Consider the following 13,887-nt stretch of genomic DNA (forward strand, 5'->3'; position numbering starts at 1 on the left):
CTGAGCCATCTCACCAGCCCTAACTTCTTTTTTTTGGGTGGAACCGGGGATTGAATTCAGGCCCTTGCGCTTGCCAGGCAAGTGCTTATTCCACTGAGTTATCTCCCCGGCCCATAGCCCTAACTTCTTAATACTAAAAAAAACAAACACAGAAAACAAAAACTGGGCAGCAGCAATGCATTAGAGATAAAAAGAGGCCTATGTCATCATGAAAATACCTGTCCCCAAAGTGTGACCTAAACCTGAGAAAAGCTCCATACACAGGAAAGAGGAAGGACAGTGATAATACTGCACATCCTGAACATGAGATCACACATGACAATAGTGCAGAAAATCCTTATTTCTTCAACACAAAACTGGCACTGAAGAAAGAAGACAGATTATTGTACATTAAGAGACTAATGAAACATAAATCTAACAGATGAATCTTATTTGAAATCCTGTTTCAAACCATGTATTCAAAATGTTTCATGATATCAGGAATTGCGGTTACTCGGTTACTCCTATTTGGTAACCATGATAACAGGTACATTAATGAGTAAGATTTTACTGGATAACAGTACCTTCTGAGACCTGGTCCCTCCTCAAAGTGAAGAGGAACAGATAAACACATTCAGTAACAATGCTGCAGGCTGGGGAGTAGCTCTAGAAGCCTTGTGTATGAAGGCCAGGGCCTTGAGTTCATCATTAGCACCACAAAGGAAGAAAGCGAAGGTGGCGGTGGGAGACCCTCACTCTGAAGCTCTGCAACAATACGAGGGGTATTATACTCTGCTCTCTGCTTTTGTCTACAGTTGAAGATTTCTATACCAAAAGTTAAAATAGCAGAAAGATGATGACTGTTGCATCTGGATCCTGAGAGCTCCCAGTAGTACTCTTTCACTCAGAGGCTAACTAGCCCAAGGAGAAAGCACCCAGCCGGGAGAACTACAGACAAGGAACATGGCAGACTTCATGTGCCACTAGAACCAAATCTACCTCTCCTGATTTACCAGACAAAGGAGTGCTGCACAGAGCCACAACCTGTGAGGGTCATGGCTCTGCTAGCCTGTGTCATGATGGCCACAATCCTCTCACCTGGCTGGGCTGGGTGAGGTGGTGGCATCTGGTGATGCATTAGAGGGTAGGGAGGAGGCTGCTGATGGGACATCATGCCTGGATGGCTGGCTGCTCCAGGTGGGGCCAGGCCAGGGCCTCCTGAGTGCTGATGTGCCTGTGCAGGGTTCTGGCTGTGCTGCTGCTGTTCCATTTGCTGCCGGGCACGTAACTCGGCATATTTTAGCTGCTCCATGTGGAAGTTCTGTCGTTCAGTAAGCAACTGCTGCCTCTGCTGTTCTAGCTGTAAGAAAACAAAAAAAAGGAAATGACAGGACAAGAAACCTCAGACCTGGATGACACACAGCACAGATGCCTATCGGTGTCTGAACTCCTTCCACGTCACCAGATACAGTCACGTGGCCTCCAGCAACATCTACACTGAACAAAATGGCATTCTTTCTATTTTCCTGAGACAGGGGTCCACTAAACAGCTCAGGCTGCCTCAGCCCCCAGAGCACTGGGATTAGATGTGTGCCACCACACCCAGAAAGGTAGTTTTTCTTTCTTTTAAATTATTTATTTATTTATTTATTTATTTATTGTGTGTGTGTGTGTGTGGCCAGTTCAGCCCACCAGAGGGCGGGGCTGGCTGGCATGTGGTGCTGGGGGAATGAACCACGGTCCCTGTGCTTTGCTTAGCTTAGCTTGTTCTAAGTAGGTGCTTTAGACCACTGAGCCATCTCACCAGCCCCAAGGTAGTTTTTCTTGATTAGTATATTCTACCTGACATGTGTTACTGCTACCAGGGTCTTGTCTGTGTTGAATTCAAGACCTATCTTCCCTTGTAACTTTATTTATATTTTTTTTAATTTTTAACACAGGGTCTCACTACATAGATTGGACTCATAGTGATCCTCCTGTTTTCAGCCTCCCAAGTGCTGGGATTATGGGTGAGTGCTACCAAACCCAGTCTCAGTTGCAGTCTCAGCAAGCCCTGAGGGCTGGGCTGGCACGGCACAGCACGGCACCGCAGGGGACTGAACACCAGTTCCTGCATCTGCCTAAGCATGTGCTTTAATCCACTGAGCTATCCAGCTGACCCTTCCTTGTAACTTTTAGCTAGTGAAGCTTCTGCTCTCAGGGCCCACTTAGGATATATGTAATCCTCTCTCAGGTGGGCTTTCAGAATTAAAAAAAAATGTCTTTATTCATTTATTTGATACAGGGTCTTACTACATAGCCCAGCTTCAAAACTCCTGGCTTCAATGATCTTCTTTCAGCCTTCTTAGCAGCTGGGAGAACTACCTGCTATAGGCCTTGAGATATAGTATGTAAAAACTCTTTCCATGACTACCTGCAAATTGCCCTAGTAAAACAAGTCCCACCTGTCATTTTATTGGTTTGTCAGAAGCTGGCTAACAAGTACACCTGACATCCCCAGGTGCTCTCTTCTGGATGCCATCTTTCTGGTTACCGCCTATTTTAGAATACAATAGCAGAGAGGAATCCTGAGCTGACATGGCCTTGGCTGTAAAAATACATGTCTCTATGCAGGACTTTGTCAGTATCACTGTAAATCTTAGCTCTAAGTACCCAAAATTATAGTGGATGACACATTCACAGAATATTTTAGTTGCCTAAATAAAAATGTGCATGATCTTCAAGTATTTTAAGTATCTCAGTATTCAAACTAAATCTGGGGCTTAAACGAGAAATAATGTATATGTGCAGGAAATTCAGAAACTATACTAATGGAGCTTACTTTAACATAAGGCTGACAAAAACAGCAAAACGAAAATCTGTATTTTTGAAAGTAGGCAGCACAGTAACTGTAGCACAAGGAAGTCAGAGGCCTGTTTCTTTGAAGTCCTCTCTCCTCATCTCCATAGTAATAAGACCTATGCCTCAGGGACCTGTCCTTGTGCTGTGCAGTCCCATGCAGCAGTCATGGTAATAGCCAGCTGTGGAGCACCTGAGGTATGCTGTTAGCATACAGGACATGACAAAATCTGAAAAAAACTTTTTGTCTATTGAATTAACCTATTTTGCTTTTTTTAAAATTTTAAAACATGATTGTTGGAAAAATTTTAATTACACGCTTGGCTCTTAAATTTTATGCCTGCTGTGGAGCATTTTTCCTATGCATTTATTTGGCTGAGGAAATGTTAACATTTTAGGTTTTAGAAGCAGCCAGTTCTGTGGATAAATACTACATGCTATAATTAGCAAAACTCGATGGAATAAGCCTGAGAATCTGGGATCATGACAGAGACCAGCCTAGGAAGAAGCCACTGGGGCACCAAAGGAAAAACTCTACTGGTCAGCAGGGCCACCAGGCAGGGAAACCTTGGGACAGATGGGGTGCACTGCAGCATGGAAGGAGGCCTACACAGGTGCAGGAAGAGGTAGGTGGAGGTGACGACCTGTTAAAAGCACAGGCTGAGGTTTTTGGTTAGCTGGCTTACAGAGTGAGGTAGAGTCCTATCACCTGGGTAGAGTCCCCTAATGCTGGTGTGGGTGCTTCATTTTCCAGGGAGGGTGGGAGGAGGGTATTCTGGCCAGGTGCTGGAAGATGTAGGATGCAAACAATGTGAGCATTCTCTGGAAGTCCAGTTCTGTAGGAAAACTAATCAGTGAGATAATGTTTAAGAGGCAATGACTTAAAGACATCTGACTATATATTCTTGGTTTTGCTTTCTCATAATAACATTCTAGGAAATTTTAAACTGTATGATAATTTGCTGAGGTTAGGCTTAGGAGGCTGCCAGAAATGGACCTCTTATCGATGTTCCGGTTAAGTCATCACTAGCCTAGAGAACTTGGCTTAAGTACTGTAGTTATGTAAGAACTACGGAAGCAAGGTCAAGATCTGCCTTAGAAAGCAGCTGAATTGCTACTAGAGATTTTTTTTTTTTTTTACTGTAGTCCAGGCTGGCCTGCAACTTGTGGCAATTCTGTCTCAGCTTCTAAAGTGCTGCCATTACAGACATGTGCCAACCACCATACCTGGCCATGGAGACTTTTCTTCCAGCATGCAAGCATTTATTTGGGAGCTAACCTCATCATCTTGCAAAGGATAATTTTTTTTTTTTTTTTTTTTTTGCACCAGGAATATAACTCAGGACCTTGAGCTTACCAGGCAGGCACTGTGCCAATGAGCAATATCCCTGGCCCTAGAATCTACTATTAAGAGGATAGGAGGATAACTGGGTGTAGTGGTGCATGTCTGTAATCCTTACATTTGGGAGCCTGAAGTAGGAAAATTGAAAATTTGAAACCAGCCTGGGCTACATAGCAAGACCCTGTCATGGGGTGGTGGTTTAATGGAACAATGGAAAGGGAAGAAAACTTGCCCAATCTTGTAATATGCAATCTCAACTAACCTCTATTGACCTATGTTTTTTTGGTGTGGGAGCAGGGGAAGGTCTTTGAGACAGGTTCTCACTATGCAGCGCAGGCTGGCCTTGTGCTCACTCTGTAGCCCAGGCTGGTTTTGAAGTAGAAAGGATCCTCCTGCCTCAGCCTCCCAAGTGCTGGGATTATAGGCCTATGCTACCACACCCCATTTACCCTACTCATTTCTGAGCTTCATCAGTGATTGTATTTTATTTATTTTTTCCCTTTTTTTGCAGTACTGAGGATCAAACTCAGAACCTTGCACTTGCCAGGCAGTGCTTATGTCACAGAGCTATCTCCCCAACCCACTGGTGATTTTAAAAAGTAATTCAAAGAAAGTAATTAGAACAATTAAAAAGAATTTAACACACATACTTAAGCCTGACAGTAAACCCTTTTAAGATAAAGCTTCAACATGGAGCAACAAGTCCCGAGATGAGGGTGACCTGCTGACTCTAGGAGGCCCTCCTTAGAGTGGCCTTGGCACAGCGTGGCTTGTGCTGCACAGTTTACCTCATCTATCGTGGCAATCTGTAAGAGTACGAACTAGAAATTATTGGGCAAAATGGGGCAGTATTTTGCATATTTAAATGCACTCAGCTGCTGACATCTGTATGTAAGTGTGCATAAGGGCAGTCACTAAGGTATTACCTTTGGTTTATCATCTCAGACTGAGTGGCAGAGAAAAGTAAGTTGCAAAAGAAACACAACCCCAAGTATATACAAAAGTGTTGATCATGTATAAACACATCTACACACACTGAAAATGTTCTCACTGCTTTTTTGTGGGGGGCAGAACCACGCATTGAACTCAGGCTTGAGCTTGCCAGGGAAATGCTTATTCCACTGAGCCATCTCCCCGCCCTGCCCAAAATGTTCTAATAGTAATTATCCCTAGGAATGAAACCAAGGGGAAGAAACTTTAATTTACTATCTGAAAGAATTTTTTCCTTAGTACCAGGGATTGAATTCAAAGCATTTTCACTAGCCAAGCACTCTACCACTGAGCTACCTCACAGGTGTTTTTGTTTTGTTTTAAAAGGTCTTTAAACTGTCCAGTTTGGCTTCAAACTCCTGATTTTCTGTCTCAGCTTCCAGAGCAGCTGGGATTATAAGTGTGTAACACTGTACCTGGCTTACTCTGAAAATTTTAACAAGTCACACATATTTTTGTAATAAAAAGTAATACTATGAAATAGTCTTAAAAGAGTAACAGGTACAGTGTGAATTACTCAGCAACCTGTTAACCTTCCTTGAGACTCTAATCTGCCTCTAGAAGGCAGTTTTGCAGTAGACTTCTCTGTGTACCTTGCTCTGAAGCCCCATTTGCCTGTGGGGCACTCAAACCCTGTCGGCCAGGGCAGAATGGGGACAAAGCACTTGCATCCCAGTGGAACACAAAACATTCTCAACATCAAGACATAAAGTGCAGGGGCCAGGGAGAAAGCTTAGTAGAATAAGCACTTACCTGGCAAGTGCAAGGACCTGAGTTCAATCTCCAGTTCCGCCAAAGGGGGGTGGGGGGGGAGAGCAGGGAGATGGCTCAGTGGAATAAGTGCTTCCCTGGCAAGCTCAAGGGCCTGAGTTTAATCCCTGGTTCCACAAAAAAAAAAAAAAAAGGACACAAAGTGCAGACACAACTGCAAATGGAGCTGAAGTCCACACAAAGCTCTTCTCCCAACCTCTGTTGCATAAAGCAGGGAGGAGAGAGAAAGAGGAAAGGATGGAGAGGACCACAAAAATCTATCCACACTGCCAAAGACTGAAATATCCGCTGTGTGTATACACAAAGCCTCTAATGACTTGGCCTCAGAACTAAAGGAGTGATCACCTTCCTCTTCAGTGTGTGCTATTGGTGATGGAGACATTCATCTTAAAATGAGAAGGCTTTGGATCAATCCCTACTACTACAGGAAAAAAATTTCTTTCGGATCGTAAATTAAAGTCTCCTCCCCTTGGTTTCATTCCTAAGAATAAGCACTATTAATTTGGTGTTGTCCTAAACATTTTTAGTGTGTGTATAGATGTGTTTACACATGATCACAACACTTTTGTATATACTTGGGGTTGTGTTTCTTTTGCAGCTTGCATTCCTCTGCCACTTTTTTTTAACTGCAGAAAAAGCTAAAACCTAAACAGATAAATCCACTCCTTATTATACCCAAGAAAAAGAAACCAACTGCAAGGTGCTATTTCCATCCTGCTTCCAGTAGGAAACACATGCACGGGCCCCACAGCATCTTTGGACTGGGCACCTGGTCTTGCTGCAGTAGCTTGCTTCACTAGCCCTGTGCCCCAGAACTGAACCTGCCCCTGGGGTGGCTCTCTCAAATACAATTACTACACATAACAGAGCACATCTAAGGACAGGTTCAGTTACATGACAGGCAGCACACAAAAGTTATTACAAATATGCAGGAAACAAAGTGAAATGTATTTCCCCTAACAGCAGAAAATTCACTCTTTTTGTTCTTTCTTTTGTGGTGTGTTGCAGAACTCAACACATCTTTTAACACTTATATCCTCTTTATGAGGACCTTTCTTTGCTCCACATTTTTTTTTTTTTTGGCGGAACCAGGGGTTGAACTCAGGTCCCTGTGCTTGCCAGGCAAGCACTTATTCCACTGAGCCATCTCTCCAGGCCCTTTTGCTCCACTGTTGAAATCTGTCCACTTCCTTCAATTTCATGGCTGTAACCCTGGCGGAAGTCACTACCCCAAGAGCTAGCAGCCTCACTGGACTCCCCCATCTGACCCTGCCAGCTTGTATGGTTCTCTGTACCACTGAGGAGATGTACTGATCTAACAAAGGTCAGTCTGGTTCCTAAGGCCTAGCAATCACTCTGCATTTATTTTCTTTTGGGTGGGGGTGGGGGTGCTGGGGATTGAACCCAGGGCATCACCAAGCCAAGCCAGGCACTAGCACTGAGCAACACTGCAGCCCCACATTTCAATCATAGTAAAGCAAAGCCCTCACAACTCACAGAGACTTCCATGAGGTTGTCCCATTTCTCTCACTTTATCTTCCAAACTCCCTGACTCATTTACACTCCAACTCACTCTACTATGTGAGAGATAGTGAACCTTCTAGAGCTCTCTATAACAAATACATACGCCACAGCCTGACCATCACTGCCCCATGCTAATTCCCTGATGATCAGTCAGGCTCCCATCCCAGGTCTCTGCAGTGGCTGTTTCTGTTCACCCACCAACTGTCAGTTTCTCTATAAAGGCTACTCTGATGGCACCTCTTAAACCTGATATCCCTCCCCTGTGATCCTCCAACTTCCCAGTTAATAGCATGCTCACACATATGGATTTTATATCTCGAGTATGTATGTGTACATGCGCACTCAAAACACATAACACCTATGACTTCCTTAACTCACTATTCCTAAGTTCCAACAAGGCATAGTAGGCTTTATGTACCACTTCATAAATATTCAAGGAAGGAACAAAAGACTTCAGCTATCATCTCTAGTGCAAAAGCCATTATGGGGGGGATGGCTCTTCAACCTCCTAAGCAATCACTGTTTGTCTTTGAATTTCAGGATTTGGGCCATTCTTATGAGATCAGTGCCTTACCCCAGAAATTCTTCTTGATAATTTGAGCTGACCATAACAACATGCACTCCTCCTCCTCCTGCTGCCCGTTACTTACAGTATTTGGTCTCTTTATGTGCTGATACCTTACCTGTCTGCTACCTTTCTTAAGCTCATGGTCCAAGTCTCTCAAGCTTCCAGTTTCCTCAAACGTCCTTCTTTTCAGAAGACACTCAATTTCTACTCCCAGCCAAATGAACTTAAAGAGACTCAGAGGGCACTTAGCCCAGAAGAGAATGTTCACTGACCTCAAAGTGGTTGGTTTTCTTTACACCATTCAAATGTGAATGGCTTAGGGAAGGCCCTACTGCTCCAGTTCCCTCCACACAGCTCTCATCCCCAGTATGACCCATGTCTGAAACCTGCTCCATGACTATGTGTTCCATGAGCTTGGTGCCACAGAACACTGCCAGCTGGGCACCTTCCTAGACCTGGAGTTGATGACACCTCTTGACAGGCACGGACACTTCCATAGCTACCCTCCTCCTTCACACTCTATACTACTCAAGAACTTGGATAATGAATAATGGCTCCTGAACACTCATAATAGCTGAACTCAGTATGCCTATGGAAGATTCAAGCCTTTTACACACACACACACACACACACACACACACACACACACATATTGTCCTCCAGTACTCAGGATTAAACACAGGCTCTCTGCACTGGGCTGAATTCCACACCTTTTCAGATGGGGTCTCACTAAAATGCCCAGGCTAGGACTCCAATTTGCAATTCTCCCATCGCAGCTTCAGGGCTGGGATTACAGACTTGAGACCATGGCTCTAGTTTATATCCTCATTCTTAATTTCTAAATACTTAAGCTGAGCACAAATGCACTTTAAAATGAAGCAGGAGTGTGAGGTGGGCACAGGGCCATCAAGTGGTAAGCTAGGAGGCTACATACCCGCTAGCCTGTTCTTTCCAAAATAACCGCCTGACAGAGTCACAAGAGAAGGATCGACAGAAGCCTGCATAGCCCAGGGCTAAATAAAATGAGACAGCAAGAGCTAGATATTGTGTAAGATACAGTGCTAGATAAATACAGAGAGCTACACAAAACTGAGTTCGAAAGAGGGCTGTCATTCATAGCCTGTGTGATGGGAGGGTCACACTACACCTGTCCAAGCCTCAATAGCATCAGCAACAAGGGCTAAGAGAGGAACTGCCTAGGTTTTCACACAGCGCCATTGCTGAATTCCTGTACAGAACATTCAAAGCAATTAGTACTTTCTTGCTCATGATTTCACCTAATTTTTGGTGACTAAATTTGGAAATCTATAAAAATGCTTTAGTATAGTGAGTGACCCAATGTATGTTCATAAAGCCAAGAGCAGCTTATAAATATTAAACACTTCATAGGCAGTTGTTGCACTAGCTTGTGTACATACTTACGAAACACTAATTATGGGCCTTACAGCTCCCCAGGAACATACTGTGTTTCCCTCATTTCCTCCTCACAACAGTGCATGGAAATCCTCATGGTAAAACAGTCCTGGCTTTCTTGGCAATGAAGGACAGCTTGCTATTGCCAAAGAGCAGGTCATGTCTTAATTGTGCATAAAAGGAATGGGGACATTTTGATCCTTTGGTTGATGAGTCTTCAAGACTACCTCCAGCAATGCAACGTGCTGCACCCTTCTAACCACTCGAGGACCTGGCCTGGTCTATGTGACTAAGACAGCATAACAGAGTGTGGCATGTGGCCTCCAAGTTCAGGTGATATGAGATGTCGTGGCTTTCCTTCGGGGTTTTTACACTTCTGACTCACTTATTCAGAAACCCCATGATAATGTGCACCTTTGGTTCTCAGTCACTAAGCACTGTAGTAACTCTTAAAGAGCAGTAAAGCTACTCATGTTTACTGGGCAGGACTAGGGACTGTCTTGTACAAAGAGTTTTTCTGCCATAACTGAAGCCAATACTAAATGGTATAAGAAAAGGAAGGCAGACCATCAACGAACTCAAGTGGAAAAACCTTGTACCTTGGGAACTTGGTATTTTCCCATCGTTATTTGTGGCATTTACTCAGAAACTATCTCATAAAATATTTTGCATGTGCTGGTTAGACTTGAAAACTTAAAAAAAGAAGAAAAAAAAAAAAAACATGGCCAGCTATGTGAGTGCTTAACTACAGTCCCAGTTACTCAGAAGGCTAAAGGTGAGGTCACATGAGCCCAGGTGTATTTTACTTTGGAGATGGTTTACCATGAAGTCTAGGCTGGTCTCAAATTTATGACATAACTCATGCTAGCCTCAAACTCATGATCCTTTCTTCTGAGCCTCCCAACTAGTGGGATTAAAGGCTAGGAGTTTGAGGTCATAATGCCCAATGCATATCCAGCTGGCCTCGAGACTGAATAAAAAATAGATTACGGTGAGTTACTGGAGGTTTCAGGAAGAATAAGCCAGAGGACTTTGGTTGGACTGGCCACTAAGAAACAAATGAGCAATGCAAACACACCACTGTTAAGGATTAATTTATTCTTAGAGTTCTTACTAGAAGACCTTTATTGACAAGTTTTTTATTGTTCTAACTTACGGCTCACCCTACCCCTAGAGAAGTTGCATGAATACAGAAGACTACCTGAGTTCAGGTTCTGTTTTCAGTGTCAGATGCTCAACAATGAAAAGAATGGTTAGGCTGATTTTCAGAAGACCCTGGTAGGTGTGCAGATTGGTTTCAAACTTTTTTTCTTTTTCTTTCTTTCCTTTTTTTTTTGTCTTTTTAAGACAAGTTCTTACTGTTCAGTTCAGGATGGCCTTGAGCTTACTTTGTAGCCCAGGCTGGTCTTGAACTCACAACGATCCTCCTGCCTTGGCCTCCCAAATGTTGGGATTAGAGACATGTGGCACTACATCTGGCTGTTTTCAAACTTTGACTCTTGCTTTTGACCTACTGTGGTGAGATGTCTAATTTTGCCTGGTCACTTGCTGAACCCCAAAGCACTATGATACAACTGCTGGACAGCCTTCTCTGTGTTCAACTAGGATCTAGATGAGGATGAAAAGGGATTGACTTTTAAAAAGGGCCAAAACTAGGGCTGGTGCAACTGGCAATGCTTTAAGCACACCCAAGTAATCCAAAGGAAAACCCAAGGCTAATTAAGCAAAGAGTTTTTGCCTTGAATAAAAGGAAACTAGACAGTGGGAATGCAAGTACACCAAGCCACTGCCTTGACCCTGATATGTGTCAGGCAGCCAATGCGCATGACTTGTGACAATGGAAGACTAACTGTCCCGACCAGGGAGTCGGCTCAGTAGAATAAGCGCTTGCCTGGCAAACGCAAGGGGCTAAGTTCAATCCCCCATTTGGGGAAAGGGGGGGCTGACTGTCCCTGCTCTCAGAGAGGGGCTAGGACAGCCAAAACCCTTACCACCTGCTCAGATAAAGAGGACAGAGGCTCAAAGCATTTGGAAATGCTCCTGTCCAGAGACATCTCCATCTCCTGTAAAGAACACCAGGATGACCTGGGATGTCATGGGGATAAAGCCAGCCCCATCTCAACTGTGTAAGGAAAAAGACCACCCAAAAGAAGAAAGCTACTCCTGTGAACCTCTGGAAACCTGAGGTTCCTCTTCAGAAAACAAGACTCCGGTACTGCTCCAGATTATTTTTTAAACTTTTTCCAACCTAGTCAGTGAGCCATAATATCCCAAGGTGGTTAGAGAACATTAATACCTAGTAAGTAGGGCCTGTGGCTCCTGTGAGCGAAAAGTAGGTATGTGGAGTAGGCCCCCACATCCTCAGCTACCCAGAAAGAATTACGGGGATTTATATTTCTCAGACAGAAAACAAGGCAGGAGATTAGGGCATGGTCAGCAGGCTGTGCAAGTGGGTATGACCTGCCAGAGACCCAGCATACATGACCAGAAAAAGAATTTGTAAACCCAGTACTTGGTAACAAATCAGAAAGTGCTACCTTCAGTTCCTTGATCTATCCCAAAATCAAGCGATAGGATAACCTACACCTGACATCACAAGGGGGTATTAAAAAGATAGTAGGAGCCGGGGAGATAGCTCAGTAGAATAAGCTCAAGGGTCTGAATTCAACCCCTGTTGGGGGGAGGGGGAGAATAGTAGTCACTGGGGCCTCTCTTAAGCTCTTTCAGGAGCCTGCTCTCTCCCTGCAGTGTATTTCTTTTCCTACTTTAATTGGCCTGTACTCGCTTTGCAGAACCTATTTCTTTTCCCACCTTGAATAAACATAAAGTCCTTGCTACCTTAAAACAAACACAGGCCGGTGAGGTAGCTCAGTGAACTGAGTGCCTACTTAGGCAAGTGCAGGGACTGGGTTCCATGTTGTGTTGGCCCCTTCCCTAGGCGGGCTGAGCTAGCCACAGAGGCCAGGCATGGTGGCACATGCCTGTAATCCCAATGCTGGGGAGGCTGAAAACAGGATCACTACAAGTCTGAGCTGAGTAGTAAGACCCTGCACCAAATACATAAAAACAAATAAATAAATGAAAACAAAAGTTTCTTTTGTTCATAATCACTGAGTGATAATCCTTTGGAAAAGACATATCATGTGGGTGCTGTGCCGCTAGGCTGTACCTCCAGCCAGGGGATAGTTTTAATTGTTAAAGTACCACGATGCAATCCCCCTTACTTACAGCTTCTTTTTCTCTGTCCATGATAGTTTCAAGCTCCTCAAAATGTCGAAGTTTAATCTCTAGTTTCTTCATTTGTGTCTCAACCAGCAGGGCTACCAGAGACTTTATCTTTCTCTCTTCCACAGCAGCCAGGTGCTAATGCAAAAGAATATTTAAAATTAAAAAAAAAAAAAAGAGTACTCAAATTATTTAGGTAAGTAATTGCTTTAAAAACATAAAATGCTGAAGTTGCTATTCAAAGTGGAACTTATGCAAAAACGAATGTACCTTTAGACGCCCACTTTGTATGTTTCTTTTAAACATTTCAATTTAAAAATACCACTGCCACTGAATTTCTGGGGATAATGTGACCTTTCCAGAGGACTAAAGGAAATTGCCCTCCTCTCATAAACTGCCCTCCAGAAGCCTGTTAGGGAAGGGACGGTGAGCTAGCACTCTGCCTGGCCAAGGAGGACAAACAGGAAATCAGACCTCAGCTATCACCCCTTTATCATCTTTTCCTCCCTCTACTCCCTAGACACCCAGATGTGAGGCCTCTCACTGCTCTGTGGTAAGCAGACTATATGATGAAAGGCCAAAACAGAACTTCACCCAGAAGCAGAAGAGTCCAAACCCACAAAAGCGAACACAGGAACAATGCCTAACAGTAAGTCCTACTCATGCCGTGTGTTAGTCAAGCAGGACAAAGAAGGTGGTGCCACACTATCTGTATCAGGCCAACCCTGATTACTTACAAAGGTCAGTTCTATCTTCTACAGAGCTCATCTGGCCCTTCCTGACCACTCCCACCATCACTCTGTGCTCCCTTCCACTGGAGCTTCAGACCCTCCATGCCCCTCTTGCTTATACATGCTATCTATATAACAAATGAGAGGCAGGGAGATGGCTCAGTAGAATAGGTGCTTGCCTGGCAAATGCAAGGGCCTGAGTTCAATCCCTGGTTCCACAAAAACTAAAATAAAATAAATTTTGTAACAAATGACATGGAGTGGCTGTGTCACTTACTCATCTATCGCACAGAAGGAGTTTAATATGAGCTTTTAGAAGCTGAACTCAGATGTAACAGTTAAATGAGAACCTTACTTTTTTTTACAATTGAAAAGGGGAAATGCAGTTTTATATATTTAAGCTTTGGTGACCCATCTGTAGGAAGACTCAGAAATATAAACAATACAAACATACTGATGAGGTTTTACAGTATTTATGATAGTGTTTGCCTCTTTAACCCTTCACT

At 43.7% G+C, this 13,887-nt stretch overlaps 1 protein-coding gene across 1 annotated transcript in view; it reads right to left on the reverse strand.

Annotated features, from left to right (window-relative positions):
- The window catches only part of Smarcc1 (SWI/SNF related, matrix associated, actin dependent regulator of chromatin subfamily c member 1), a 175,053-nt gene that overhangs the window by 16,674 nt on the left and 144,492 nt on the right, over window positions 1–13,887 (reverse strand). The window contains exons 25-26 of the mRNA XM_023700647.1: window positions 12,654–12,788; window positions 1,078–1,339 (exon numbers count right to left, since the gene is read on the reverse strand). Coding sequence (XP_023556415.1) covers window positions 1,078–1,339; window positions 12,654–12,788 — 397 coding nt within the window. The remainder of the gene's footprint in view (window positions 1–1,077; window positions 1,340–12,653; window positions 12,789–13,887) is intronic.

The sequence above is a fragment of the Octodon degus genome, unplaced genomic scaffold, assembly GCF_000260255.1.
Source record: "Octodon degus isolate 3935 unplaced genomic scaffold, OctDeg1.0 scaffold00126, whole genome shotgun sequence".
Classification (NCBI taxonomy): Eukaryota; Metazoa; Chordata; class Mammalia; order Rodentia; family Octodontidae; genus Octodon; species Octodon degus.